The sequence below is a fragment of the Grus americana genome, chromosome 2 (genome assembly GCF_028858705.1).
Source record: "Grus americana isolate bGruAme1 chromosome 2, bGruAme1.mat, whole genome shotgun sequence".
Lineage (NCBI taxonomy): Eukaryota > Metazoa > Chordata > Aves > Gruiformes > Gruidae > Grus > Grus americana.
This window is the reverse complement of record NC_072853.1, coordinates 163,667,327-163,693,309: the sequence shown is the minus strand read 5'-3', so window position 1 is coordinate 163,693,309 and position 25,983 is coordinate 163,667,327. Positions and strand designations below refer to the sequence as shown.

General features: G+C 48.5%; 1 protein-coding gene across 3 annotated transcripts in view; it reads right to left on the bottom strand.

Moving 5' to 3' along the window:
• Positions 1 to 741: 741 nt before the first annotated feature.
• The window catches only part of LOC129203126 (mitogen-activated protein kinase kinase kinase 3-like), an 82,689-nt gene continuing 57,447 nt past the window's right edge, over positions 742 to 25,983 (bottom strand). For all 3 annotated transcript variants that reach the window (XM_054817119.1, XM_054817120.1, XM_054817121.1), the window contains 11 exons: positions 25,167 to 25,278; positions 17,326 to 17,459; positions 14,502 to 14,575; positions 12,411 to 12,478; positions 10,378 to 10,470; positions 9,162 to 9,356; positions 8,201 to 8,349; positions 7,487 to 7,618; positions 4,710 to 4,839; positions 3,939 to 4,116; positions 742 to 2,701 (listed from right to left, as the gene is read on the bottom strand). In XM_054817119.1, the coding sequence (XP_054673094.1) occupies positions 2,473 to 2,701; positions 3,939 to 4,116; positions 4,710 to 4,839; positions 7,487 to 7,618; positions 8,201 to 8,349; positions 9,162 to 9,356; positions 10,378 to 10,470; positions 12,411 to 12,478; positions 14,502 to 14,575; positions 17,326 to 17,459; positions 25,167 to 25,278 (1,494 nt within the window). In that variant the 3' untranslated portion in view covers positions 742 to 2,472. The remainder of the gene's footprint in view (positions 2,702 to 3,938; positions 4,117 to 4,709; positions 4,840 to 7,486; positions 7,619 to 8,200; positions 8,350 to 9,161; positions 9,357 to 10,377; positions 10,471 to 12,410; positions 12,479 to 14,501; positions 14,576 to 17,325; positions 17,460 to 25,166; positions 25,279 to 25,983) is intronic.

The window sequence follows — 25,983 nt, the reverse complement described above, 5'->3', positions numbered from 1 at the left end:
AAAAACAACTTTACATGGCATAATATTACATTCTCTTTTCCTAGTTTCATTCTGTACATCAGAACACTGCAAGGGTTTTTAAAAAATAAAAAGGCAAAGGCACCTGAGGAGCGAGGCACACACGTGTGCACACACGTGTGCACACACACGCACACACATACACACGAGCCGCATCCGTCCATGGGAGGATTTGGGTGATCTGGGGCCCCTGGGACTGTTTTGAGGCAGCCAGGAACCCCATTTGCTCTCAAGGCTTTGGAAAGAAGGAAAACACCCACTCACCACTGAAGGGCTGAGAAAATCAAAACCAAACAGATTCAATGAAAGAGGAGAAAACAGCTTGAACACGGGTTTGGGTTTGTTGTTTGGTTTTGGTTTTTTTTAGTTTTGGTGAAAACACACTCCATTACCCTCTTCCGACAAAACCCTTCCCAGCCAACACTGACTATTTTTTTTCTTGTATTTTTTTTTTTTATTTCCCCATCCATCCCATATTAGTGAACAGATTGATGGGTTTGGTCCTATTCACAGAATAAAACTCTTCATTCCCCCGGCAGAAGGAGATGGCTTTATCCCCCCCCCCCGGAGCAGAGCCGCCCATCACCGCCCAAGTCGACTGGCACAAGCTCCCGGCGCTGCCCTGGCCAAGCCTGGGTAGTAACCAGCCTCTGCAGCTTTGCAGGCAAATTTATAGGGAAATGTGGTAGCTATTTCTTTTAATTTCCCCTAACGCTACCAGTGTTTTATTTTTTTTTAAATGGAAATAACTCTAATTTTTGCTTCTCTTTTTGGAAGCACAGACAAGGAAACGCTCCTACTGCCGCACGGGTGGTACAAAGGCTCCAGCTCTTCCACACAGAAGAATTCAAGGATATGCAAAGTCACACAAACCCCCATGTTCTCAATTTCCCCTTCACACCAAGCAACACTGTTCATTTTCATTGAAAAAATAAAATGAAAATAAACCTAGCGCTTGGCACACTGGCCTGAAGTTGGCAACACCCCAGTAACTACTTGACCCTTGCTGAGCCAGGTGGAAATGGCTGATGCAGCAGGGAAGGGGAGAGGTGGGATGGTGCAATTAATTTGCCCAAAACAACCAAGATGTAATTAATTAATTAGCTTCCAGGGACTCTGTGCTTGCTCCCTGCCCAGGTTTTCCAGCAGGGTGGTACTGCTGAAAAGGGTTGTAGCCCAATTGTGCTTTCAGCTGCCCTGATTTCTCCTACAGCTTCAAATATACTGCAGGAAGAAATCTGCTTCCAGCCACCCTCGACCGACGCAGCTCCACTCTCCTGTTCTAAGGCTCCATGGTCCCGCAGCTGGTCCCCTGGCCACTACCGTGGAGGTGACATCCCCCTTCCCTGCACTGGGGCTGGTCCCACAAGTCATACAGGAGAAGGCACCAACCCCTCGGCAGGCCAGATCCCCTCTCTGCCTAATTTTAGGCACCTCCTTGGGTCTTACAGAGACTGACTGGGCTCCTCCTGCAGCTCTGCTTCCAAAAGGCAGCAGCATCCCTCCAGCCTGGGCACGACGGCACAGGCACAGGTTAGCAGGGCTATGAGAGCTGCCCTTGCCAAAAGCCCCTCCAGCTCCCACCTGAGCCCTGATGGTTCCCAGCATGAACTGGCTGGCGCTCAGCCCTGCCCACTGCGGGTATCCACAGCTTTTAAACACCCCTCTGCATGGCCCGCGGCAGAGGTCCCAGGCATCCGTCCATGCGTGTACACCGCAGAGACTTCCCACGCCCCGAGAAGACCCCTTTTTCCAAGACTCACGCACACATACACGTGCACACACACACACGCGCGCAAAGGCAAAGTCAACACGGCTGCTGCATCACTGAGCCCGACTCCATGCTTTGTGCCGAGTCAGAGCATCACTCCTTGATTGTAACCGCTTAAGGCACAGAACAGTATTAAACGCCGCCCCGCTGGAGACGCTGGCTGGTCCCGCGACCTCCAGGAGGGTTTGGTCCCCTTGTGAATGGGGACACCCAGGTCCCCCCGACTCTGCGGTCTGAGGATCATCTCCTCCGGCTTGGCTGAAGCCCGGTGTCTGTTCCTCTGCAAAAGGTGGTGATTGCCACCAAGCATCTTATTCCTCCACTGCTCCCGGGGATGCTGCCAGCATCGCTGTCGTGCTGGGAGAGGGACAAATCCCATTTGCCACACTTTCCCCAAGAGATAAGTAACACGGCGAGGGGGGATGAGCCCGACGTTGCTGGCGGCAAGAAGGTTACTTGGTCCTAGGCCAGCACCCGCACAGTCTGGGAAATGGACAGTCCCGAGCGCAGGTTGGAAATCCAACAACGTGGCGGGTGACAAGCCAGTGACGAGCAAGAAGGGACCCGTGGGGCCACCGCCAGGACAGCCCAGGGCGGAGGTCTGAACCGCAGAGTGCAAAAGGCCACAGGTCTGGCGGCCGCCCCTCTCCCGCTGGCGTTTCCCCATCCCCGCTGCCGGGGGCTCAGAGTCCGCAGTTGACGAAGGGATGTCTCAGCAGGTCCTCGGCTGTTGGCCTCCGCTTCTCCTCCACAAAGATCTGCTTGAGGAAGTTGCGGCAGGAGTTTGAGACGCCGTCGGGGAGCTGGGGGTTGGTCGGCTGGGTAGCGATTTTAAAAATAGCTGCCATGGCTTCAAACTCTGCCCACGGCGGCTTCTCCGTTAACATCTCCACCACGGTGCAGGCCACGCTCCTGCAACAACGCCAAGCATGCAGGGGGTGAGACAGCAGATAAGGGACTGGGGTGGTGGCTGTGCATCTAATTGGCTCTAGGATTGCGCCTGCCTGGAACGGACTGCGCGGGGAGAAACCCACGTGAGAGATGGGCACACGTCTCCAGTACCCGTGGCCCCCTGAAGCTCACTGTTCACAGCGGTCCCACCAGCAGGAGTGAACTTGCAAGCCTTGCCCTGAAGTTGGTGGCTTTTCTGCCTATGTTAACTGGCAGATATTAAGTTTCATAAAAGCATACGAGAGACTTTATCAGAGCATCCCCTGAAGGGAAAACAAGGCCCAAGTCTAGACATCACAATTTCAGCAATCGCACATAGTTCCCCAAGAAACTGAGCCAGAATGAAACACGTTCACCTACATCCAACTCATCTCTGATGGGCATCTGAGCAGGAGCACATCTAAATGAGCAGCAAAGGGCCTGAGAGGTTTCCCTGTGCTTGCTGAGGAGTTCTTGTCTCAGCAGGGACCCTCTCTGCCACCTCCATTCGTAGCTGCTTCTAAAAAAATGAACCCTCCCATCAGCCGGAGCAGGGCTGCCTGCTGAGGCCTCCCTAGGTTTCTCCCCCAAGCACGCTCCATTGGAGGGACTGGTTTTTGTTGACCCTGCTTGTTTGGGCACCCAACGGAGAGCACACTGCGATGACAGTGCTTCCTCCTCAGTTACTGGGAGGATTAGTAGCATTATTCCAATTCTTTCAGGCACCAGCTGACATCCTCCACAGATCAAAACATTCACCAGCAGCCAATGATTTTGGTTGTCATTGTGCATAAGCCACACGCAAACATCCAGCAGGAGATTTTCAGAGGCCACACAAGATCCCCCTGAGCCTCTAAGCTGGGTTTAGCTAACCTAAAGTCAGGGCCACCAAAACTCAATAGCCCTTTTAGAAAACTTTGTTATCAACCTGCTTTCCAGAACTGAACAACAGCTACAGGGTTGAGCTGCACGTGACCCTCACATATAAAAGCTTCCAAAAGCAAGCTGTGATTTTGAGTGCTCCTGTTTCAGGACTTTCAGCTACAACATGCTCCCTCTGGATATCTGCACACTTGATCCCAACATTCAGCTCCTCTTTCCATCCTTTGCACTGCTCTGTCTTCCAGCTATTAGCTATACCTGTTGCTCCCATTACAACTTCCCAAAGGGGATTGTTTGATTTAAGCGACAGTGGTGGGGTTTCTACTGTGTTCCTTACCACACATCAGCTTTCCTTCCGTAGCCCTCTCCACTGATAACCTCTGGGCTCATCCAGTATGGTGTTCCCGTGACAGATTTAATCCCAGTCCCAGACATGCAGATGGTCTGGATGCGTTTACTGGCCCCAAAATCTCCAAGTTTCACATTTCCAGCAGAATCTCTCAAAATATTGGCACCTAAGGGTGAAAAGCAAAACCAAAAACCCCACGAGATGAAGCAGCAACCTGAGTTGAAGTAGCTACAGTGAGAAGAGCAGGAAAGGCAAAGGCATGGACACGAGGGAGCCTTGGTGGGGCTGGACTCAGCATTACACAACCCCCTCTCTCCTATGGCAGTGGCCATCCAAAAGGGTTGACACCCATCGGCTCTCCTTGACAGTCTCACTCAGCAGGTTTCCAAAAAGCAAGCAGTGAATGGGAGATGACAGATCATCCTCTCCATGTGCACACAGCAGAACAGAGCCACAGATCCCTCTGATCGCCAGGGCTTCTCAATTCTTGGGTACATTAGACCAGGTTTTTAGATGCGTTAAGGGCAGTTAACAATAATCCCTCTAAAGAGTACTTAATGTGGGCTTCCCCAGCAAGGGGGATTTTGGTTTCAGCTGCTTGTTCAAGATTCTCATGGTTCAAATTGGTGAAGGCCGGGGCAAAAATACTTTAAATAGCAGATTCCCTGCGCTCTGTTTTGCACAAGAATTTATATTGGGGTAGGGGAAAGTTGGGTTGAACAAATCCAAGCAAGAAGCCGCTCTGTATTATCTACTCACCTTTAATGTCCCTGTGGACAATCATATTGCTGTGTAAGTAGAAGACTCCTTGCAGGATCTGCCTGGTGTACTTCCGTGTGACGTTCTCAGTCAGAGCACCGTAAGCTTTTAGCTGGTCCTTTATTGAGCCCTGTTGCAAAGAAACAACATGCACCCACCGTAAGGACCAGCACAACCAGGTGCATCACGTTGCAGTGACTTTTTAAACATTCCTGACCACTTTATCTCCCAACTTAAAAAAGCCACTCTGCTGTGGCAACAGCAAGATAAAAATCCACTAAGTGCTGAATGCAGCAAGGACTTGTTCCCAAGGTTCCAGACCCCAGTGGAGAAAGAGGTATGTTCTCCAGTGCAGATCAGTGCTACCTTCTGCCAACACTACAGAACTTTTTCCCCCTCTAGTGGCTGGACATCACCAACAGCTCATGGAGAAGGACCAAACTGATGAGGAGTTACGACTCAAGTGAGAACTCCACTAGTTCTTCAGGGCCAAGCTGATGAGTCAGTCTTCTGTGAAGCCTCTCCCCCCCCCACTTGTCACAGCAAGGACTACCCACTGCCATGAGACAGGCAGACTCATGAGGGACATGATCAGCCCCACATGGGCCTGCTTCAACAAGGCCACCCAGGGTAGACAATCTGCAAGTACCCAGCATTGGATTTCTGGCCCAGGCATGCCAGCTCCTACTGGTTTGATTTTATTGATCAAAGAGGGAAGGAAGCAGGGGTGCAGACATCTACCGTCTGCAAGACGACCCCCTTGGTTTTAGCTGTATTTTCTGTCCACTTGGAAATGGATGTCCCTCACTTCACTGCGCCAGAGCTGGGGTTTAGCAGGGTTGAACCAGAGGCAGACATGGGGTTCAACCAGAGAGGTTGCACCCAGATCTACCTCCAGCGTTCAAGATGGCTGAAAAGCAGGAGGGAAAACTCATCCTGTTTCTGCCTGTCCTGCAGCTCCAGGGTTGATCCAAGATTGCCATAGCCCTCCTCTTCTGAGAGCAGTGGGATGCTCTGCTCCAAGTCAGTCACTCAAACTGTATCAGCTTTTCCACATCCTCCCACCTCTGCTGTTGCTCTGCCCAGCTACTGTTTTGGCCTTCTTTTGAGACTGGTGGTGGCCTCTCCTTTCCCTTTCACAGTGCTGCTGAAGTAACCCAAGATGCTCTGACATCACCCCCTCGTACAACTTGTATGCAGGGTACATTCCCTCACCCATAATCTGAACAATTCTTATCCCGTCTCCTTCGCCCTGATGGGGGGACATCAAACAAGAAGGGGTAACAGGGTCTTCAAGGCCTGTGACCAAACAGACCATTTCATTTTCCAAGCATAAATTCAAAAAAATAGTTTATGGGCAGGACAGGACAAAAAATACAGAGTCAGCTATTTAGCAGGGGCAATCATAAGAATGCCAGGCTAATGGTGCACCCAAACTTGGCCCCATGAAGATTTTGCCAAGCTGGCTGTGTTAAATCAGAAGTTTGGCCAGACCCAGCATTGCAGAGCTGCTGTCCTGCAAGGTTTGGGAACTCATTCACTTCCACTGGCATTGGAAACCAAAGCCCTGAGCTGCTTTTATGAAATGAGCCCTTGTTGCAGCAAGAAAGTCAATCTGTATTTGGTCAGAGCTCTGGTTTATCATTAAAAAAACAAACATTCAACTTCCAGCCCTGCTGGACACTGCCCCAGCATCAAATGTTGGTTTCCTGGCTGCTAACAAACATTGGCACGCTGCAGAATAAGCAGCAAGGGGACTGCTGAAACTCCTGGGGTTTACTCCTCTGGGTCCATGCCTGCCCCAAGGCAGAGAGGGAGGACAGGGCTTGGGAGGGACTCAAACGCATGGAAGTCCACCTGGTAACTCATGTGCAACATGTGTTAGGAGAGCTTCTAGCATGTTTACTAATGATCAAAATTATTTGTGACCAGATGACTTAATAGTCCCTTCTGACCTTACAAATCTCTGTATAAACAAGGGTCTATTCTCCCACACTCTGGGGAATGAATCCAGCTAGACAGGCGGGACGTAGCAGAACAGATCCTCCGGCAATGTAAATAACGTTATGCTGGTTTATACCAACCGATGACTTTGGATGGCTGACGTAACTCACATGCTCACAAACGGAGAAAGATGTTCGACTGCTCTGCGTATATTCTCCAGCCCCTGCTTAAACTCCCTCAAAGCTTCCTGATCTTTTTCCCTAGGGCTATTTTATTCTCTATCAGCAAAGTCACAAGCTGAAGCCGCTCCTGCACAAGAGGATAATGCTACCAACGAGAAGTTCTGTCCTGAAGAGAAGACTTACAAGTGAGTAACACTGTTTTTAATACACACGTGCTGAAAACCATAAATAATTGGTGACAGCTGTGGGTGGACAGTTGTACTATTAGCTTTTCCTGCAGGGATTTGTAATAAATACTTAAGGATGGGCTCAGGCCACAATGTTTGGAGCCAGATCTGGATCATGTCCCACATTCACCAAGTTCAGATTACAGACTGTGAACACACCCTGCTCCAGGATTCAAACCTAAAACCTGCCTTCGGGGCTTTTGATTTCGCCCGGTGTATGTTGAGGGGCTTCGCCACGACATCTGACTCACAACCGAAGCTTTCCCAAGCCTTAGGTATGCATCCACTGTTTTGGTTTGGCTCATCAGATACAGAGCAGCTCAGCTGTAGAGTTTAACTCCAGATCCAAATTTCACCAAACTCCAAGGCAGTCTAAATCTGTTCTCTATCACTCAGGCCAATCTTTAGCAGGAGCCACACTTACCCCTGGCATGTATTCAACAAAGATAGACAGTTTCTTCTCCTCCGGATCCCGCAAGCATCCGTAGTACTGCACTATTCTGTCGTGACGGAGAGTCTTCAACAGCTGAATCTCACATTCTAAAGCATTCACCTCCTGAAACAAAACAGACATGCTTCGTGATGAAGAGGAACGGTTACTTTGGGAATATTATCCAAATATTGCTCGATGCTGAGTATTCTTTTCATAGCACCTGTAAAGCTGCCCACAAGGACGCAGGCTCAGAAATGAGGAGCGCTGCCCTAAGAAAAAGGCAAGGAGAAAGACAGATGGGATACACAAGGGTTTGGCTTTGAGACAGGTTTACTTCTTCACTTGTGCTCAAGGAGTTCTTCAGAAAGGTGTGAATGAAGACAGCAGCAAAGCAAATGCAGCGCCCAGAGTGAGAAGGTGAGTGGTGCAAGAAGGCTGAAACTAAGGAAGAGCAGTCAGACCTTCAGGAGATGATACCTGAGACAGTGGGCCAACGAGACCAAGGAACTGGAAGTAGAGAGGTCACCAGAGCATGCTGACTGGTGCCACATCATTGGGGACCACTCCACAGAGGGCAAACACCATACACTGTCACCCCACACTGCCTTCCAAGTGGGACACGGACCTCTCTGCCACCTCTACCCTCAGCCTCCAGTCCCCAATCCCTCAACACGCTGTGGAATGCAGTCCTGCCCTCATACTTACTTTACTCGTCTCTTGACTGTCAGGGTCGAAAGGCACCTGCTTCACTGACAGCTCCCGGCCAGTGTCAGCATCGTAGCACAGATAAACTTCCCCAAAAGCTCCTCTTCCGAGCAGCTTCCCCAGCCTCCAGTTCACAGGTGCCTGCAGGGCTACAGGAGAGAGGAGAGGATTAAGAGAAGAGCACAGCAGGGACACTTCAGCATCAGGGTCCGTCTGACCCTATGGAGCGCACATCAAGCTCACAATGAGCTCAGCAGGGCAGGCAGTGAGACACCCTCTTCCAGGGGCACCATGACAAACCAGTTTTAATCGCACGAGTGCTACCGGTGCGTCTGTGGGATGTCTCCCAGTCTACATTAGTATAAAGCAGAAACAAGTCCCGGAAAAGTCACATTTCTTTAGAGTCCTTCCTCTAGAAACTGCTTTCTCAGCTACCATTGAACTTTCCTCTGCTATAGGAGGGGTAGCAGGGCACAGCATGGCTGAGCAGCAACCCAGGCAGGGACAAGCATAGAGTTCTATCTCACTAGTCATTTCCATCACTGAACAGGCCCAGAACGCACCAATTTCTATAGCATGAGCAGTCTTGCAACAACAGAGCAGCCTGCAACACCTCGGGACCCATTTTCTCCTGCATCCCAAGTCTCCTGGAAGCTTCTGCTGTGCGAGCGCATTGACAGTCCAACACACAAGCAACTTTCTGCAACTCAGCAAGTGATGAACACCAGCTGTTCCCACACGCGCCCTCAAGTCAAGGCCAAGGTAAAATACAGAGCGTTGTATTAAATCTTCCTCACTGAGATGTAAGCTAGCGCAGCATGCCTCGTGTTGGGGACGGAATCAGAGTGCATTCACACACAGTTAGCTTAGCTGATGACATCAGCAGGTGACGGTAACTCAAGTTTGTGTCGCGACTCAGATGTACTGAGACCTCAGACACTAGTGGCTTCGATTCACTTACAGTTCCTAGCTTTCGTAGGGGAGGTGCTGAAGACCTGCAGACCTTTTTCACAATTGTTCCACCATTTGGGCCTGTACTCATCGTACTGCAAGGTGCTGAGCTTGCTGTCCCCATTAAAGCTCTTGGTTCGGCTAGAGGGGACAAGCTGAAACAGGTTCTCCTGTGGGAAGAAACTCCTGGGGAAAGTCCTCCGGCCTGTAGGAGAAAAGGGGGAGAGTTATGAAAAGAACACACACACACCAGCTTGGCTCTACCCATCACCACCTTCTCACGTCACTGCCCAGATCCAGTGATGCACTTCAAATTAAGCAAAACAAGTTTAACGAAACTGAAGCAAAGCCCTGTGAACATTTTTAATTCAATTTAAGAGCTGTTAACAGCAGGCATTACATCTAATGCAGAACGTTTCCAAAGGGGTTTGCAACAATTTAATTACATTAGGGGTTTTGTTGGTTGTCAATCACAATTAAACTCTGAACAGGCAGGGATTTACATTGCAAATTATCCCTGGCATCTCCTAAGACCACAGTACAAATGACCACCCAAGCAGTGCCAGATCTTGTGAAAACTGCTTTCGCAAGGGTGGTGTCAGTGAGAGTTGAAGTTCATTCTGGAAGGTTCAATATGCTGTCTCCACGTCCTCAGTATTTTAATTTTTTTTTTGTCCAAGGGAATTTGATTCTTATTCAGTTTTGCCTCCCACCTCTTGCAGTCTCATACAGCAAAAAGAGCAGCAAGGAGGTGATGGAGTGGTCCCAAAAGCTCAGAGCTCACCAGTTTAAAAGAAAGACATGCACAGATACTGCTGCCCTGCATTTGCTAGGGGATTTCTTACAGCTCTGAGAAACCTGCCGTAAAGGTCACAAAGCAGCATCTCCAAAGCAAGAGATTTATGGGAACAGAGAGGTTGATATTGCCAGGGATGAGAAATGCCATCCATCCATGTGGCTACATTAAAGCAAAAGGCATAAGCAGAGGAGGAGCTGAGCACCAACTTTCATACATGCTGCCGATGCTCAGCACATCCCAAGAGCAGACCCGCAAGGTCTCACAGAGGACGCTCTTCAGAATGCACAAGCAAATCCCAAATTACTTGGTGGTTCTCCCTTTAGTAGAAACCTCTCCTTCCCAAGTCTCTCCAGTCCTAGGCACTGTCACAGGCCACCGAGATCCTGGACCAAGCACTTCCCTCCCCGACCCTCCGTTATTTTCTTACCGTCACTGTAGTCCTTGCGACTTTGGGAGAGGTGGTACTGCCTCGGAAAGGTCCCACCTTTCCCAAACCTCTCGCAGAATGGGATGTCAAAATCTGTCAGGAGGGAAAAAGAGATGCGTTTCTGAGATCAACTCGCTATCAAATGCCCAGAGCATGTCTTATGCAATAGCATTCTGGTCTTCAACGCTGAATTACAGGCAAGAACGAGGTAACAAACTGTTCATTTACATGACCAGACGTTCCCCAAGGCTCACCCTGAAACCTGTGCACAGTCACACACTCCTGAGAGGAAAATGAGGGTTATACGCACTTGTCTTGGTCCCCCTAAAGCGAACAGAGATTTAACCACTGACTTTGTGGACCCTGGCCCACACTGTTCAAATACAAGGCAGGGGATTAACATCGACCAGGCTCGGTTTCCAAAAGAGAGCACTGAACATCTTATTTGCATATCGAAAACACAAAAATTAGTGTGGAAACAGAATTGCCAGGCAGGGTCAGGCCCAGATCCATCTACCCCAGAATCTCTGCTCTGATACCAGGTATTTCCAGGGAAACGCAGAGATCCAGCACTTTGCTAACACCAGACAATCCCTCACCTCTTTCTTCTCAGATGTTACTCCTGACCTCTGAAAGCCAGAGACAAATTTATACCCCTAGAGCTCCAAACTTTTGTATTTACTTTGATTAAATGCTAGAAAGATGGACTTAGAATATACAGAAGGGACTAAAGACCATCAGAGTTTAGATTAGACATGAGATTATGAGAGAGACAGATGGACATGTGAGATAAGGACACATTTTTTAAATAAAAAAAGTGCAGCACAGGAAGCCATTGCTGGTAGCACTGAATAACTTGATATTAAAATATCTGTCATTCCCCCCCCCCATCTTTCACCTCCTGTTTTTCCTCCATCCAACTCTAATGACACAGTCCGTTCTGATTGTTTGTTTGTCTTAGCCTGGGGCCAGCAGCCGCTCCTTGGAGACCATTCCTGGCCTCAACCGTGCTTCAGCATGATTTCCCCATTACAGCAGCGCGCAAGAGGAGCGCATAATGGCTGAAATATGGTCAGCAAGAAAAGCAACAAGGACAGGTCAAGAGGTTCTCAGTGAGCCACGTGTGAGCAACAATGCTGAGTGGTGTCTCAAAGCAAAATGCCTCCCCTACCACTAGGGATGTATTAAAACCTTAAGCGACGTGGACTGACTGCAGCTTCGGCTCTGCGGTTCTATCTAGAAATCCTGCCTTGGGCCAGAAACAAGTTATCATGCCACAGGCTGACTGCCATTTGTTCATTTTTAATAGCGAAAGTCATTACAATATTGCAGAGTTTCCATGATTTAACCAGCTGGATGTTTATAAGTGATTAAGCAGTAACCTATGATCCTTGCAAGTTACCAATACATTTTCTCTAAAAGCATTTGCAGTGTTACAGATTATTAATGCAAGTGGAAGAGGTATAACTCCCTAGAGTTTGGGACTCAGGTTTTGCTATGTAGGAACTCAGGATCCTGAAAGGGCAACTCACAGAAACAAAAGGCGATGCCATAAGGCTGTTCGAGCTTCTCAGCACCTCACGGTTGTCTCCAAATATAAGAGCAATGCCCCCTCAGCACCTTCTTCCAACACAGCACTCATCTCTGATCTTTCAACAGCTTTATTTGCTTTCATCCACTTACCTCAGGGTCCCTGCTACCCAGTTCAGACTGTTGTTGCTGTAAACTGATTCCCAAACCAGGCCCAAAGGTTCTTCAGTGAGACCACTATTGCTGCAGAGCCAAGAAGTGTTAATGATGGCAAGAGCAGCCCTGCCTGCAGTTTATGCTCCGGGTCTTTTGATTTTAGAGAATATTCATGTTTGATCATTGCAGGGTCATTTTTGAAGTGTAACATAAGCAATGGAGCTGGTTTGTTTGACTGTTTGTAATTACTCTGCATGCGGTGCCACCCCTCTAATAGCCTTTATCCAGTTTCTTTAGTGCATGTTTTTTATACTTTTAAGCAAATACAAATTTCCAAGTGTGCTTACCCATGCAATCAAGACTGTCTTTGGGATGGCTCTTCCTTCCAGGAACAGGGGTTTGGGTAAAGGGAGGGCTGCAAAGGGAAGAAAAAAAAAATAAGGGTACATTTTGTTATATCAGAAAGTCTGTGGAATGAATTAGGAAGTGATTACACACAGAAAGGACAGGTTATACACAGTTATATACAAGACGCACTGATCACTGATCAGCCCGGTCTACACAACTGAGCTCCCATCTTCAACCCACGTAAGAATGAAGACTGGTTTTTTGCTGGATCACAGCTTGTTCCTGTGGCAAACAAAAGGGATGCTGCAGAAAACACAGTCACCAGGCTGAAACAAAGAAGCAGCCAAAGACCGTAACACCTATGCACAAGACAGCACAGAAGGAGGGCTGCATATTTCCCTTCCCTCAACATCAAGTGTTCAACTGTGCAACATTCTGCATTGCTTAGTTGCTGCAGATGTACACACTGGAGTCCCTCGGTCACTCTTCATTCATGCAGGTCTCCCCTTCTCTGCAACATCATCCTCCACCTCCCTCATGCAGGAGCGTCTGTACCACCCCTGGGCACACACACTCTCCCAGGAGACCAGGAGGGAGAGAGCGAGCTCGGTGTTTCAAGGCTCAAGGTCTTTGAACTGCATTGAGAGGATGATAAAGCACTGCAAGGGGATCTCAGCGATTCTAATTTCACCTAACTTCTGCAAGAGGCAACAGGGCCCTTTTAACAAAATGGGCACAGTAGCAGAAATCTGCTTTGTAAAGTGCTCTGAAATCTACTCACGTCAAAGCTGATCGCGACAGGTTTGCTACAGAGAAGAGGAATTTGTCATGTTATTTCTTTGCATCAGACTGGTCACCATGCCTGGTGACTAGCTCTGCCCTCTTGAGGCTAATGCCATCTCAAGCAATTGGCTGCAAGGGCCCAGCTACGGCTTTGCAGGAATAGTCATGCTTACTCCTCTCTCTGCCTTTGAAGAATATAGCCCTCCTCATGCCTTTTCCAGCTCCTAGACCCCATGACTGAACACAGCTGCCTGCTTCTCTGTCTGTGAAACCAAGTCATACTGCCCTCTCACAAACATGCGTAACACTCTTCTCCTGGTTCACAATAAAGCATTATAATCAGGCTGTGCTCCTTCTGTTGTTCTTCCTAGCAAAGTCTATGCAAAAGCGAAGCTGGGGCATAGAGGCTGGGAGCACAAGGATTCCAGCTTCAATACAGCCGTAACAATGAGCAAATACATCACAGGAAATTATTAAAAGCCACAAAAAGGTAATGGACCTTGATGCTGAGACAGATCCAAAGTGCACAGAGCTGCAAACCTGAAGCACGCTACACAATCAAATCAACACAACGCAGACCTGCTGGAACACAGCCTTCATGCTGTATGGCAAAAGCAATGGGGGGGAAAAAAAAAAAGAAAATCTTTGATGCAGATGGAAAAAAAAACCCCATATACTGCTTCCCAAAAGGACACTGTGTCTTATACACAGCCTACTGTGCACAGCAGCAAACATACAGTTGCTGTGCACGTGTGAGCTTGGACCAACCAGCCGCACCAACTATTGAACTGCAGCCTGTGTTAGTACAACGTGTCCTAGTTGCTTCCTGCTGAGAAGCTAAACTTAGTTGTTGCTTGTCTGGTGTCCTCAGCACCTTGACTGACACGTCTATGGCTGCTGGCAGTGCACAGAGGCTGCCGAATTTACAAGCGGTCAATGGAAAGCAGACAGCATGCCCAGGGAGGAGGATGCATGAAGGGGCTAATGGAGTATTGACCCGGTAACTGCAGAAAGCCAGAAGGCTAGGAAAGGGATCTGATGGAAGCAGAAAGCCTGGGCACACGATGCCAGGCTGTCCACAGATCCCCGGCTATTTTGTCCAGCTCAGGTTACTGCAATTCAAATCACACCATCATACAGATGTCTGTGCTAGGATCTGGTTTTTAGCATTCAGGATAAATTTATTTTACTCAGGTGCATCCTCATCCCAACAGGAACCTCAGGGAATGCCACTGATCCCACTCCTAACCTGCTATGGAGCAGAGGCTGCGTTCCAGCTTGTGAACACGGTGATGTGCACAACTCACCTGTCCACAGATCTGTCCAGCGACTGGCAGCTCCCAGACAGCGACTCATCAGGGCTGATGAAAGCTTCAAGCATCTGACAGTGAAAGAAAAGGGGAAACAATAAAACCATGCACTGTAGTTCTTCAAGCTCCAGTACTAGCAGACCTCTGCAGGGTTAACAAAGCTCCACTGAAGGTGGCTGATTTACAGCAGCTGATGCCAAACCCAGCAGAGATGAGATCCCACCTAAAAAAAAGTTTTCTTCTCAGTGGAAATCCATTTATGATGCTCCCTCTGGATTATTGTTCTTCCCAACCACTGTTTGCTAGTAGGGAAACTGAGGCAAAGATAATTAGCACCCTGATGTTCAAACCATGCTGAGAAGTCAATGAGATTCAAACTGCTTGAACTATTTGTGAAAAAATATAATAATAATAAAAAAAATATCAGGACACAAATGATATGCCCAAGGTCGAGTGGATATTGTGCACCACAGCCAGGATCGCAGCCCTGGACTCCTGACTTCCCCAAGCTGCCCTGGCACACGAGACCAGCCTTCCTCTCCGGTGATAAGCGAAGCATCGTCAGGGCTTTTGGCTGGAGTAACTGGCTTGGCTCTCACTAGCTCAGTGAGTCAAAAGCTGCATTTGTGTTGCTTCCTGGATGAGACATTGTACTGGACGAGGTTATTTATAGCTGGTTAGCAACAATAGAGGTTTTGTATTGAGTGACAAACCTAGGGGCTATGTGCACTTCTACATGGAGCAGAGTTTGCTCTGGGCCATGCTGTGCCGCAGTCGGTACGGTGCTTCCTCCTGGCTGCAGACCCACTGTGGACACTCACTAACCCCTACTCCACAGCCAGCCCCAAACCCAGCTCGTTCCCAGGAAAGCTGAGCTACGAGGGTTAAGCACCACGTGGAGTCACCCCTCGTTCCACGTTGCTCCCCCTTCCCCATGTACGGGAACAGGCTCCCTTTCCACGTAATGTTCCTGCGTTAGACCTCCTCAACCAGCTGTCGTAACAACTTGCATTGTTTTGGCAGGACAGTCTCAAGTGGAAAGAGCGATTTTTCTCTGCTTCCCAGTTTTTACCCCAAAACCTCATCCTTCAAAAGGCACTAGCCAAAGAGGAGCAAGACCTCTGCTAGACCCCACTCCCCATCTCTGCCAGCCATGCCAGGTCTCTCCCAGCAGTTTAAATAATGCTGATACAGACTCATTTCTAAAAAGCATAAAAATTGGGAATCCGAGCAGGCTCCATTCTCAACCTCTGTTCATCTGCCAAGCTGGCCTCAAGGCAAAGATCGCAGTTACATCCCAGGCTTGCACAGGGGCATCCCCAAAAAGGCAGCAAGCACCAGCTTGTAAGTGGTTTTCCACGAGGCGCATATGGAAGCTGCAGCTTGAGGACATTCTGAGAGCAAAGCCCATATGGGGAAAAAGCATGGCTGCTCAACGAGAAGAGGAAAAAAAAACCCACCCCAAACATCCCCAAATCCCCTTTTTCCTGCATTTAATCTGCCAGAGGAGGGCAGCAGGCCACCCACAGCGTGATGCTGGGGAAAAGCGAGAAGAGCATCTGGGAGCCTTCATGAGGAGCAGGCTCAGAGCTCAGCTAGCACTAACGGAGCTCCAGGAACAGCCAGCGGAGCTGCGCTGATTTACACTCAAAAGGGGGTTTGTGCAGACCCTCCCCCTGCACGCACACATAATTTGTCTTAATCCTACCAAACGTGTTTGGAAGGCATGTGAAAACAATAGAAAGCCAACTTTTGGCAGCAAGGAGCACAAGATACATCTGCACTCTGACGCTGCCAAGACTCACCCAGAGTGACTTCTTATTTTATTAATGGCTGTATAACAAACTGTTGAAAACACAACTTTGCCATGGAAACACTGGCACAGCCTACACACAAAAGTGGAGCTAGTGGGTGCTGTTAGAGTGTAGGAAATGCATGTAGGAAATCCCCAGGGGCCACCACGGAGCCTGCTGCAATGAGCTTAGCACCTTCCAGATGTCCCTCCTGCACAGCCAGCACTCCTACAAATTGTGGGTCCTGGTCCTGCCCTTCCAAGAATGAATTGTGTGCCCAGAGAGCCCAGCTGACTTCACAGGACCCATACTAAGCTCTTCGGAGCTATAGCTTGAGCAGAGATGCAAATGGAGAGGGAAGTGTAAGCTGCTCCCGCTCTGGTTCCTCAATATTTCAGAGCTCCCTCATCGCAGGTACCAAATTAACTGGAGGAAGAGGTACTGCTCCTTACTGTGCTGAAGAACTAGCTGTTCTTTTATTACTGAGGGATCAGAATATACGAACTCCTTATTAAGAGAGGAAACAAAAAAACCTGTATGGGGGAGGGACAGAGACACAAAACCACAGAGAGAAGCTGAGGGAAGAGCCAAGAACTGTAACCAGAGCTCAGGCAGAAACAGCACATGGGAAGCAGCGAGAGCTGCTGACATCCCCAGGCTGTTGCAATCACAGGCAATCCGTTGCTTGGCACACTCCCTTGTGGTCCCCAGGAGCTGGGAAGGCTGCGGCCACGAGGGCCTGGCAGCTGGCATGCACGTGTGTGCCAGATCTATGCTCCTCCAGAGCTACCTGAGGTGCCCGAGCACGCTGCCATCACCACTGCAGCTAGCTTTTAGGGTTCCTGGAAATCAGGCCCACTGTTTCTTGAGTATGTCAAGCCTGGGGGGCACCCATTCCTGGAAAAAGCTGGCCTGAGCCCCACACGCAGGGCCCACTGGGGACTTAATGGTGAGAACGGTGCTCTCAGCACAGCCTCCCTCGTGCCTGACGTGCCCTGGTTTAACCCACACGCCCTGGCCCCACTTACGTTCTGATCCATGGTCTCGGGGATGAATTCTCCCTCGCTGTTGATGCTGGTATAGGATCCCTGGCGAGCGATCTGTTGCTGCTCTTCGGGAACACTCCCCGGGGGCGGAGAGCTCCGACCAGTGTGCAGAGAGCCTAGGACACGGGAAAGGCACAGGTAAAGGAGAGGACTTGCCACATCCAAGTCCTTCCAGAGACACTGTTCCAGTGATCACAGACCTCCTGGAGATGCTGCTGAGTTTGATCTTGTGTGGAAGAGAATGGAGGAGCTAGAGATGCAATATGGTTTATGGGCATCCCACAAAGCTTTTGCAACAGGGACAGTTTCTTACTGTGGGGCCACACAACATCTAACCGACTTGGCCTTCAACCTACCCTGTATTCTAAGAGCTGTGCACTGTATTCAGGTGCTCTGTCAACACCAAAAAGAAAAGGGCTCCAAAGTTTTGTTGCAATACAATCAGGCAATCTCAAAGCAAAACACAAACTCCAAACCCACCTCCCCTCTTTGACCTCCAGGCATTTCCTCCCTGGATCACGTCACTGCCTTGTTCAGCAATGTGGGAAACAACCCGAGAGAACTTGGTGCAACATCCCTTAAACACTGCTTATATGGAAAACAATTTGCACTCAAATACCCCTGTTCTCTTCCCCTTCGCTATACAAAAGTAAAGAGGAAGGAAAACCAGCCCTCAAATCCAAGAATCACAGGGAGGGGAAAGACCTATGGGATCAGCTCATCCCATCTCCTGCCAGGGGAGGGTTGTCTCCCCTGTCTGTAGCCCCAGAGGCTCCACACCATGCAGAGCCACCTGGAAACTCCTGGGGCTTTGCAGCACATCACATGTGCCTTGGCACAGGGAGCAAGGCTTTCGCAGGCACCTCACCAGGCCTGTTTAGCAAACGGGGATTCTATTTTGCACCTGGGAGAGAACTCCACAGTTTCTTTACATCGATGGCCCATTCCTCCCCATTATTCCCCCAAATCCACCCTAACTGATTCCTTGTGCCTTTTCAGGCTATAGAGAGCGTTGCCCTCAGCCCAGATGCACAGGCTTGGCTCCGCTTGTCTTTCTGCAGTCCCTCCCGTCCATCCCTGGGCTGTCATCACTTCATGGCAAGAAATTGCTGACAGAGGTCCATGCTGGAGCTTTAAGCGGTTGGTATTGTGCAATGTGAGCCTTCACACAACACAACAACTTGTTTTTAAGCAGACTTCTGAAAAGCCCATAACCTTGAAGGGCTCGAAGGCACATGGGGATGCGTTTTCTTACACTTCGTATCCATTTTTGCAGCACTCTTGCCAACTCTCTGGTTCGCTACTACCATTTGGTAACAATATGTCCAGGCTAAGCACAAAATTGCAAGAAAAAGGTACCGGGAAGGGGCCTATCCCATCGTGAAAAGTCAACGCTGATCAATCAACACAACACTTCTGCCTCGTCTGCTGCTATTCTGCATCACAGATTGATCTCTGGCATAAATCCATCAGCGTGATCAACACTACAAATCCAGGTTCCCACCTTTCACTTAAGCTGATACGCATCAGGAGCTGCTAACGTTAACAGCGTCACACCAGCATTAAAGATCACTAAATCAGGCTTGCTGGATTTATACCAGATACACAGATATCTCTGTCCCACGGTACGTCTCCCTCCAGACTCCTTGCTCAGATTATATAAATAAAAGTCATATGGCTTTGAGTTACTTTTTTACTTCTTCCTATTTTCTCCTTCACAGATTTCCTGCAGGATAAGAACACAGCGAAAAAAGTCCAACTGAAGTAACGCCAAGATCAAGGGGAGAGAATCTCTTGAGTGCTGCGGCGCTCATAATGAACTGGCTTTCCACCAGCCCTAAAAACAAAACCAGTTGGGAAGTACAGCATCTTGTCTTTGAAGATAAACAAACAAACGTTTAACCATTTCACAGTTCAGGAACCCTGGATAAATTAGCGCGTTATCGTTCCCTTGTTTGCTTAGCAGATGTCAATCCAGAATGCCGTATAAAGACATTAGGGTGGCTCTAGGGGTGCTACAAAAAGCTGCTAGAGAATTTGGTGTGATGTAACCACTGTATCTTAGCTCTGTTGAACGTTTTTGTTACTGCTACGATGAGGGGTGGGTCTGCTTGTGCAGCGCTGGGATCTCTCGCTGCAACGACTCACCCATTGCTCAGGAAGTCTTCGACTTGGATTTTACAGACAGCTGTATGTGCCCTGTTTGATTTTGAACCCAAGGAGTTAAACGAGATTTATCACAAGCGTAAAGACTTTGCATGATCTCACATTAAGCCTTTGCCTGTAAAAACTACTCCCAGTCATCAGGTCAGTTGTGTTTGACCTTCCAGAATCACATTTCCTGCCAAAAACTGTAAAAGGGGATAAGACACTAGCCATTTCCCAGCAGGCAAGGAAGTTAAACAAAACGCTCAGGGTTTTGCACGCCTGGAAACTGCTGGATTGAACCAGATCCCTTTCAACCAGGCTGTTTGGGTAGAAAAGCTGCTCAAAGTAATTTATGCAGCTTCACACCTCCAGGAGCACTGGTTGCTGCTGCTTTGCATCTACACATGCCCATCCACCCAGGAGGAACACAGGGATGTGGTGGGAGCAGAGCTCTGGAGGCCAAGGTTGATTCCCCCCTCCAGCCCTATCCTGCCCCGGTAACAAAACCTCAGGCAATCTCAGTGCTGCTAGGGGCAAGGAATAGAAAATGGGCGTCAGGAAGAGAGAGCAACTGTGGTACTCAATGGCAGCCTTAATTCACAGGGGGGCAACACAAGGCATATTGGATATATTGGATAATGCTGCATTACCCACCCAGAGGCAGAAGAAGAAACGGACAGACAAGCCCAGATGTGCCTGTTTGACACATCACAGATACTCTTTGCACTTGACCTTAATGCTCAAGAAACAGCAGCAGCACCAGGTAGAGAGAGGAGACCCCCAAGGGACCATCCTCCTGGGGTCTACAGCATTACGTATCAGCTCTGGTCCTCAGACCCAGTGGGGATGGGGCAGGCTCTGAGGCACTCCTTTACAAGCTGAATGCTGGCCAGATCTCAGCAGCTCTATTCAGGGTTCCTGAACTCAGAGAAACTCTGCAGATTGGCACTGGTTGAGCATCTGACCTCAGTTACCCTTTGGAGCAAGGTGGTTTGGGAAGGGATTCCTGCTCCATGTTACACACGCTAATGTAAAGCCATATATTTGACACTAGAGCACAGCATGTCCCGAGCAGGGTGAACCAGACCAGCACGGAGACTTACAGTCACTGCTGGCATCTGCTGGGGTCTTTCATGTTCCCTTGTTATTTTTATTTAAGAAGTGTCTTTCATGCATATGTGCAGAGTTCGTGGTGCTGCACGTACAGCCAGCTTCCCCGTGCCAGGCTTGGCTTCCCTCCGCCTCCGTGTTCCCTGGCTTCACCCTTTCCCTGCCCTGCCAGGTCCTTCCCAAAACGTCATCCATCATCAATTAGCATCAAGCAGGGGTCCTGATGGAGAATAGAAGCCCCTTAAAAGTCAGAGCTGGGGAGGGTTTGTTGGCAGTCACCTACGCTCACAGCTGCAGCCACAGAGCCCAGCCCTGGGATGACATCACTGCAGAGCCAAATGAGGGACATGACGTCAAGATGTGCCGTTCCTCCGAGCCCTGGCAGAAACACAGGGCTCAGGACACAGTGGCACAAAAGCAGAGATAAACCTGCAGGATATTTCTCACCCATGAGCTGGGACTGCCATGGGGAGGTGGGAGGCGACGGACCAAACTTCTCCGAATTTCTTCTTCTTCAGTGGGGCCCCTGCAAGTCTCCCTCCTCTTTGTGCTCATCCTCCACAGATGGACTGCTACATCTCAATTTGAAACAAACTTTAGGGTATTTCTATACTAGTAAGTGGGACAGAGCCCATTTTCTAGCCCTAAAGCAGCTGGTATGATACACACAGCCTAATTCTTCTCCTCCTCTCAAAACAGGGTGGGCTTTCATCCATACCAACTCCTCCTACATGTCCTTACCCCGCACTACACAGTTTGTACCTGGGCACTGCTGGGACAGCAGTTGTTGGCACAGGGTTGGCCAGGGAACATGCTAACGATTAAACAACCTTCTCAGCTGCCAGCCAGTGGTCGTGCCCAGGCCCTGTGAATTGAACAGCACAGATATCACCTTCATGCCTGTGTTTGTCAGAGTCACCTGGCCAGCCTGTGCACCAACAAAGTCTCTGCCTCCCACAAGTGCCCTCAATTTGTTTTCCACATTTGGGGCCACCCGTTCCCCGCTGGGTGTGAACAGAGAGCCTGGTGCCCACATTCAAATGCCTTGATGCAAGGACAGAAATGATGCCTCACTTTGTACCTTCTCTCTGAGAGGTCTACATTCAAATCCTCCTGGCGTGCTAGCGGGGATTAGGTGCTGCAGCACACGTGTCCAGGCACCCATGAAAGCCTGGGTACCATCACTGCAGTGGCAAGTCTCCAAGGCAAAAGTTCTGCTGTTCCTATGGCTGGTCCGTATTTGACAGCACAGAGCCATCCAGCGCTAGTTCCACGTCTGGAGAGGACCGGCAGGCACATGGTGCCATGGCTCAGCAGCCTGGTTTGCCACCATGGAGAAAAAAAAAAAAATAAAGCTTTTGGCAAAATGTTTCTACTGAAATAGTGATGTTGGAATGGGGCTCTTGAATAATTTCTGGGTAATGTTATGAAATATGTATTTCAAAGTAAATAAAAACAGCCCTCAGTTATCTGAAAATCCAGAACCCCAATATATTTTAGCCAACATTTCCTGGCACTCAGCTGAACGTTTGCAGATGCTGGTCACCAAGAGACTGGAACATTTTCCACTTCCAAAAGAAAAAAAGAAAGAAAAAAAAAGAAAAAAAAAGTAGGGGGGGATTTCCACTGAAAAAGTTTATGGGGAAAAAAAAAAAAAGAAAATATTGACTTTGCATAAGGTTTTTCAGGGACATGGAGCGAAGACATTTTATGTCCAGCAGAAGCAAAAATAGCCAAATCTTCCCCAGAACGTTTACCCCCCTTCCAACATGCTTGTGCCAACAACATGCAGTTTTATTATTTTTCGCTGCTGCTAACATGGCAGAGTCAGCAGAAAAACATGAGGCATCTCAGAAACACTGAGAACATGACCCTGAACCACTTTTTTTTATAAAGTCACTTTAAATCTCCTTTTAAATGTGGTTTCAAGAGAAAAGCTGAACTAAGTTAAGATCTTCTCTTGATAGCAACCACTTTGATGACAGCAGAAGCAAACACTCCAAAATATCTTGCAACTGCAAGCGAAGAATAGTTTCTGCTACAGAAATCCTAGCCTCTTAGGCTGCCTTTTGACTGTCCACCAAGTTCAGTGAAATCCCTGCTTCAGGGAACCACGACATGGGATCATCCCTGTCTATTGCCTGACTTTCAGTTTTATGCTCCATTTGAAACACTGCTCTGCCTTTCAGCTCGCTGGAGCTTCTGCCCAGCTGATAAAGTTCTGTCTCAAAAGGTCAAAGAAATGAATCTGCTGGATTGCGAACACCTCCTAAGTAGGGCTGCAGTAGCTTCATACAGATCCCAGGTAACTCCAAAGTGAAGTCTGGTGTGTTGTTACCATGCAGAGGGTTTGTTGCAATCTCTTTTCAAACTATGAGCAAGACTGACAGTCTGCATGGAAGAAAAGAGGGATGACTAGCATGGGCTGGTTACCTTTGCTACCTAGCTATGTAACAGCACTGAGGATGCTGGGTTTGGTACATTAGCAATCGGCATGATCCTGAAGATCCCAACATTAGTACACTCTGCATCCTACGGCTGGTGCTGCCCAGTACTCCTCCTCTGTTACTTAGATTAAACCAGAATGTTACACCCATTCCTCCACTTTCCTATTCAGCCATTCCCTCAAAATCCATCCGTACCTCAGGCTCCCACCCTTGCAGAGCTGATATCTTTTCCTTTGTCTGCTTTGTCTTATCTACAGGATGCTATTCAAGGCAGTGGCACCTTACAGTCAGCAGAGTAGACCTGGTCAGGGACTCTCTTGGTGTTACAGCAGCTCCAAAACAGTAAGAAAAGGCCAAAGCATGGCATAAAAGTTAGTAGGAAAGTCTAACTTTGCAAGAACTAATCTTCTCGTTAGCACAGCTACACATGGGATCGATTCTGCCCATCACGCTCAGTTCACACATCAGTGACAGCTTCCAGCCACAGCTCTTTGTGGCTTACATTAACAGCTTAACAAGTGCCAAAAAAGAGCAGAGATGTTTAGCTCAAGCACAGTTTCAGCTGAGGCTCTGTGCCTTACCATGTATTTGCATGTGCATTTCATTCAGAATCATCTAGTGAGTCTGCCAGACTCTAGGCAAACTCTGAAGAGCCAGAACCCCCCCCCCAATAGAAAAAGACATCCCTGGCACATCCAAACATCAGGCCCAGAAAGAGCTTTTACATGTACCACCCACCTCTGGCTTCAGTAATAGCTGGGCATGGCTGCACAGGGGGCTATATTGGACCTACCCTAGAAGAACATTCCCTACATACCATTATCTGAGACGCAGCAACCCACAGGATATGTTATCAAGGCAGCACAGGCTATGAGACAGAGAAAGGGCAAAGCCTTGGAGAAAAATACTCATAGCACAGAGAAAAGAGTTTGGAAGTTTTTACTGCCATGTAAGTACAGAGGATCTTTGGAAGGTGAAGTATATCTTCATGTATATTTGTACAGGAGGGCCCCACTTTATTCAAGGCCTCTGATGCTGTCGTTTCTGCAGTTATTGAATAATTGAATGAAACAATAGGGATCTGCAGATATTACCCCCAGATGCAGCAGAGAACATTCACTGTATTTCAAGATCATTGATCCTGCCTATAGGTTATAACATGAATGATTATACCCCTGCTATACTGTCCTACGGGCTGGTTTCCAGTTCTGTACAAGGCACCCTGCTCTCTATACAATCCTATAAGGTTCTTCACACAAAAGGTCCTACAGCCAGCTTATCAAGAGTACTTGTCATTTCAAAAAGCTCAGAGTATTTTAGAAAGCAAGAAAAGCATAAACTCAAGCACAGAAAACCAAAGAAAAGACCACACAAGGCTACGAACAAACTCCAGTCCCTGCAGGGCTGCAAGAAGAGACCAGGCATTTGCCAGCCTGGTTCAGAGGCTGCAGGTATCTGCTCCCAGCATCCCTGAGGGAAAGGGATGCTCTCCTTCATGTGAAACACCACCACCACTGCGAAACACTTGCGCACATCCATTCTCCTGAGAAACCATGCAAGCAACTACCACAGACTTCATTTCACCAACAAGAACAGATTGGGGGCACAGAGACACATATTTGGTCCTTATGTGGTAAGGCTGGTCCCAGCTCAGGAGCTAAGGAACCCAAGCCCATTCAGCTCCATTATTCTGCTAACTGGGAAAGGGGAGAGATGCTAAGAGAACAACAGCAGATGGTTAAAGGAATAAAGATGTCAAGGTCTCAAAAAGCCTTGGCTTTCTATAGATCCTCACTCTTCACTTTGAAAAAGCTCAGTAGCATCGAATTCACTGGAGAATTTTATCACTGCGTTTCCCCCTCAAATGACACCTGGGACCCCCCAGCTCTTCTTAGCTTTCACACCCAGCACAACACTCTGCACAACCTCACTCGACCTGTGCAGCTGGCAGAGTCCCTTTCTCAGGATAAGTAGCAACTGCACTGAGCTACTGGTGGGAGACATCTGGGTGGCCATCCAGACCGCAGCAGCTACAAGGTTGTGACAGGAAAGAGAAAGGGGATGGTGGCCAGCTTGTAATAGCACAAAACACCCCGCAGAGCGTCGCATTGCACCGACCTGTTGAATACTTCCGCGTCCTCTCGGAGTCTTTGTACAGGGATCCCATGATATCACCCATGGATCTGGAGATCCTCATTTCATGCTGTTTACTGTTGTTTGGCTGGAGGAGCTGGTAATCAGACAAAGGGAATGGTCAGACTCTGCCAGAGCCCTTGCAGACGCACCATGTGAAACCCTGTATTTGGCTCCCCATGACTATATTACCCAACAACCATAAAAAAAAAAAGTATGTAATCTAGCATGATCCAAAAATCATTCACAAACAATTCACATCTGTTATTAAACTACTCTAATAAGTTTGAGCTCCAGTTGATAATGATAAATACAGATATTTGACATAAAAGACTGTTCCTGCACTGCATCATTTCCAGATAGACAAAGGGACTGATCCCTGCCCTGAACCCGAGTTTGCAGTCCCAAAAATCAGAGCCTCTCCCATGCTCCCTGGACCTCAGTGACAGCCCAGGCGCTGCAGAGGCTCCTCTGGAACAGAGCAGAGGACCAGAGTAGAGGAGCAGGGACTGCTACGGAAGACAGATCAGGGGGAAAGCAACAAAATTACAATCCAGCTGGTAACTTAAATGATAGTGGCCAAGTCTTACTAAGATAACACATTACGGTGCACTTATTTTGTGATAATTTTATATATGACCTCAGAACATATTTTAGGAAGAGTTGAACTTACTCTCAAAGGTATGCATGAATCTACCTGTCTGCCCTGCTATTAGGAGCTGACTTGCAATACTGCAGTGTTCCTGCAGCTGCTAGGGCAGATCGCCCCATTTCTGCCCAGGATTTAGGAAACCCCAACTGA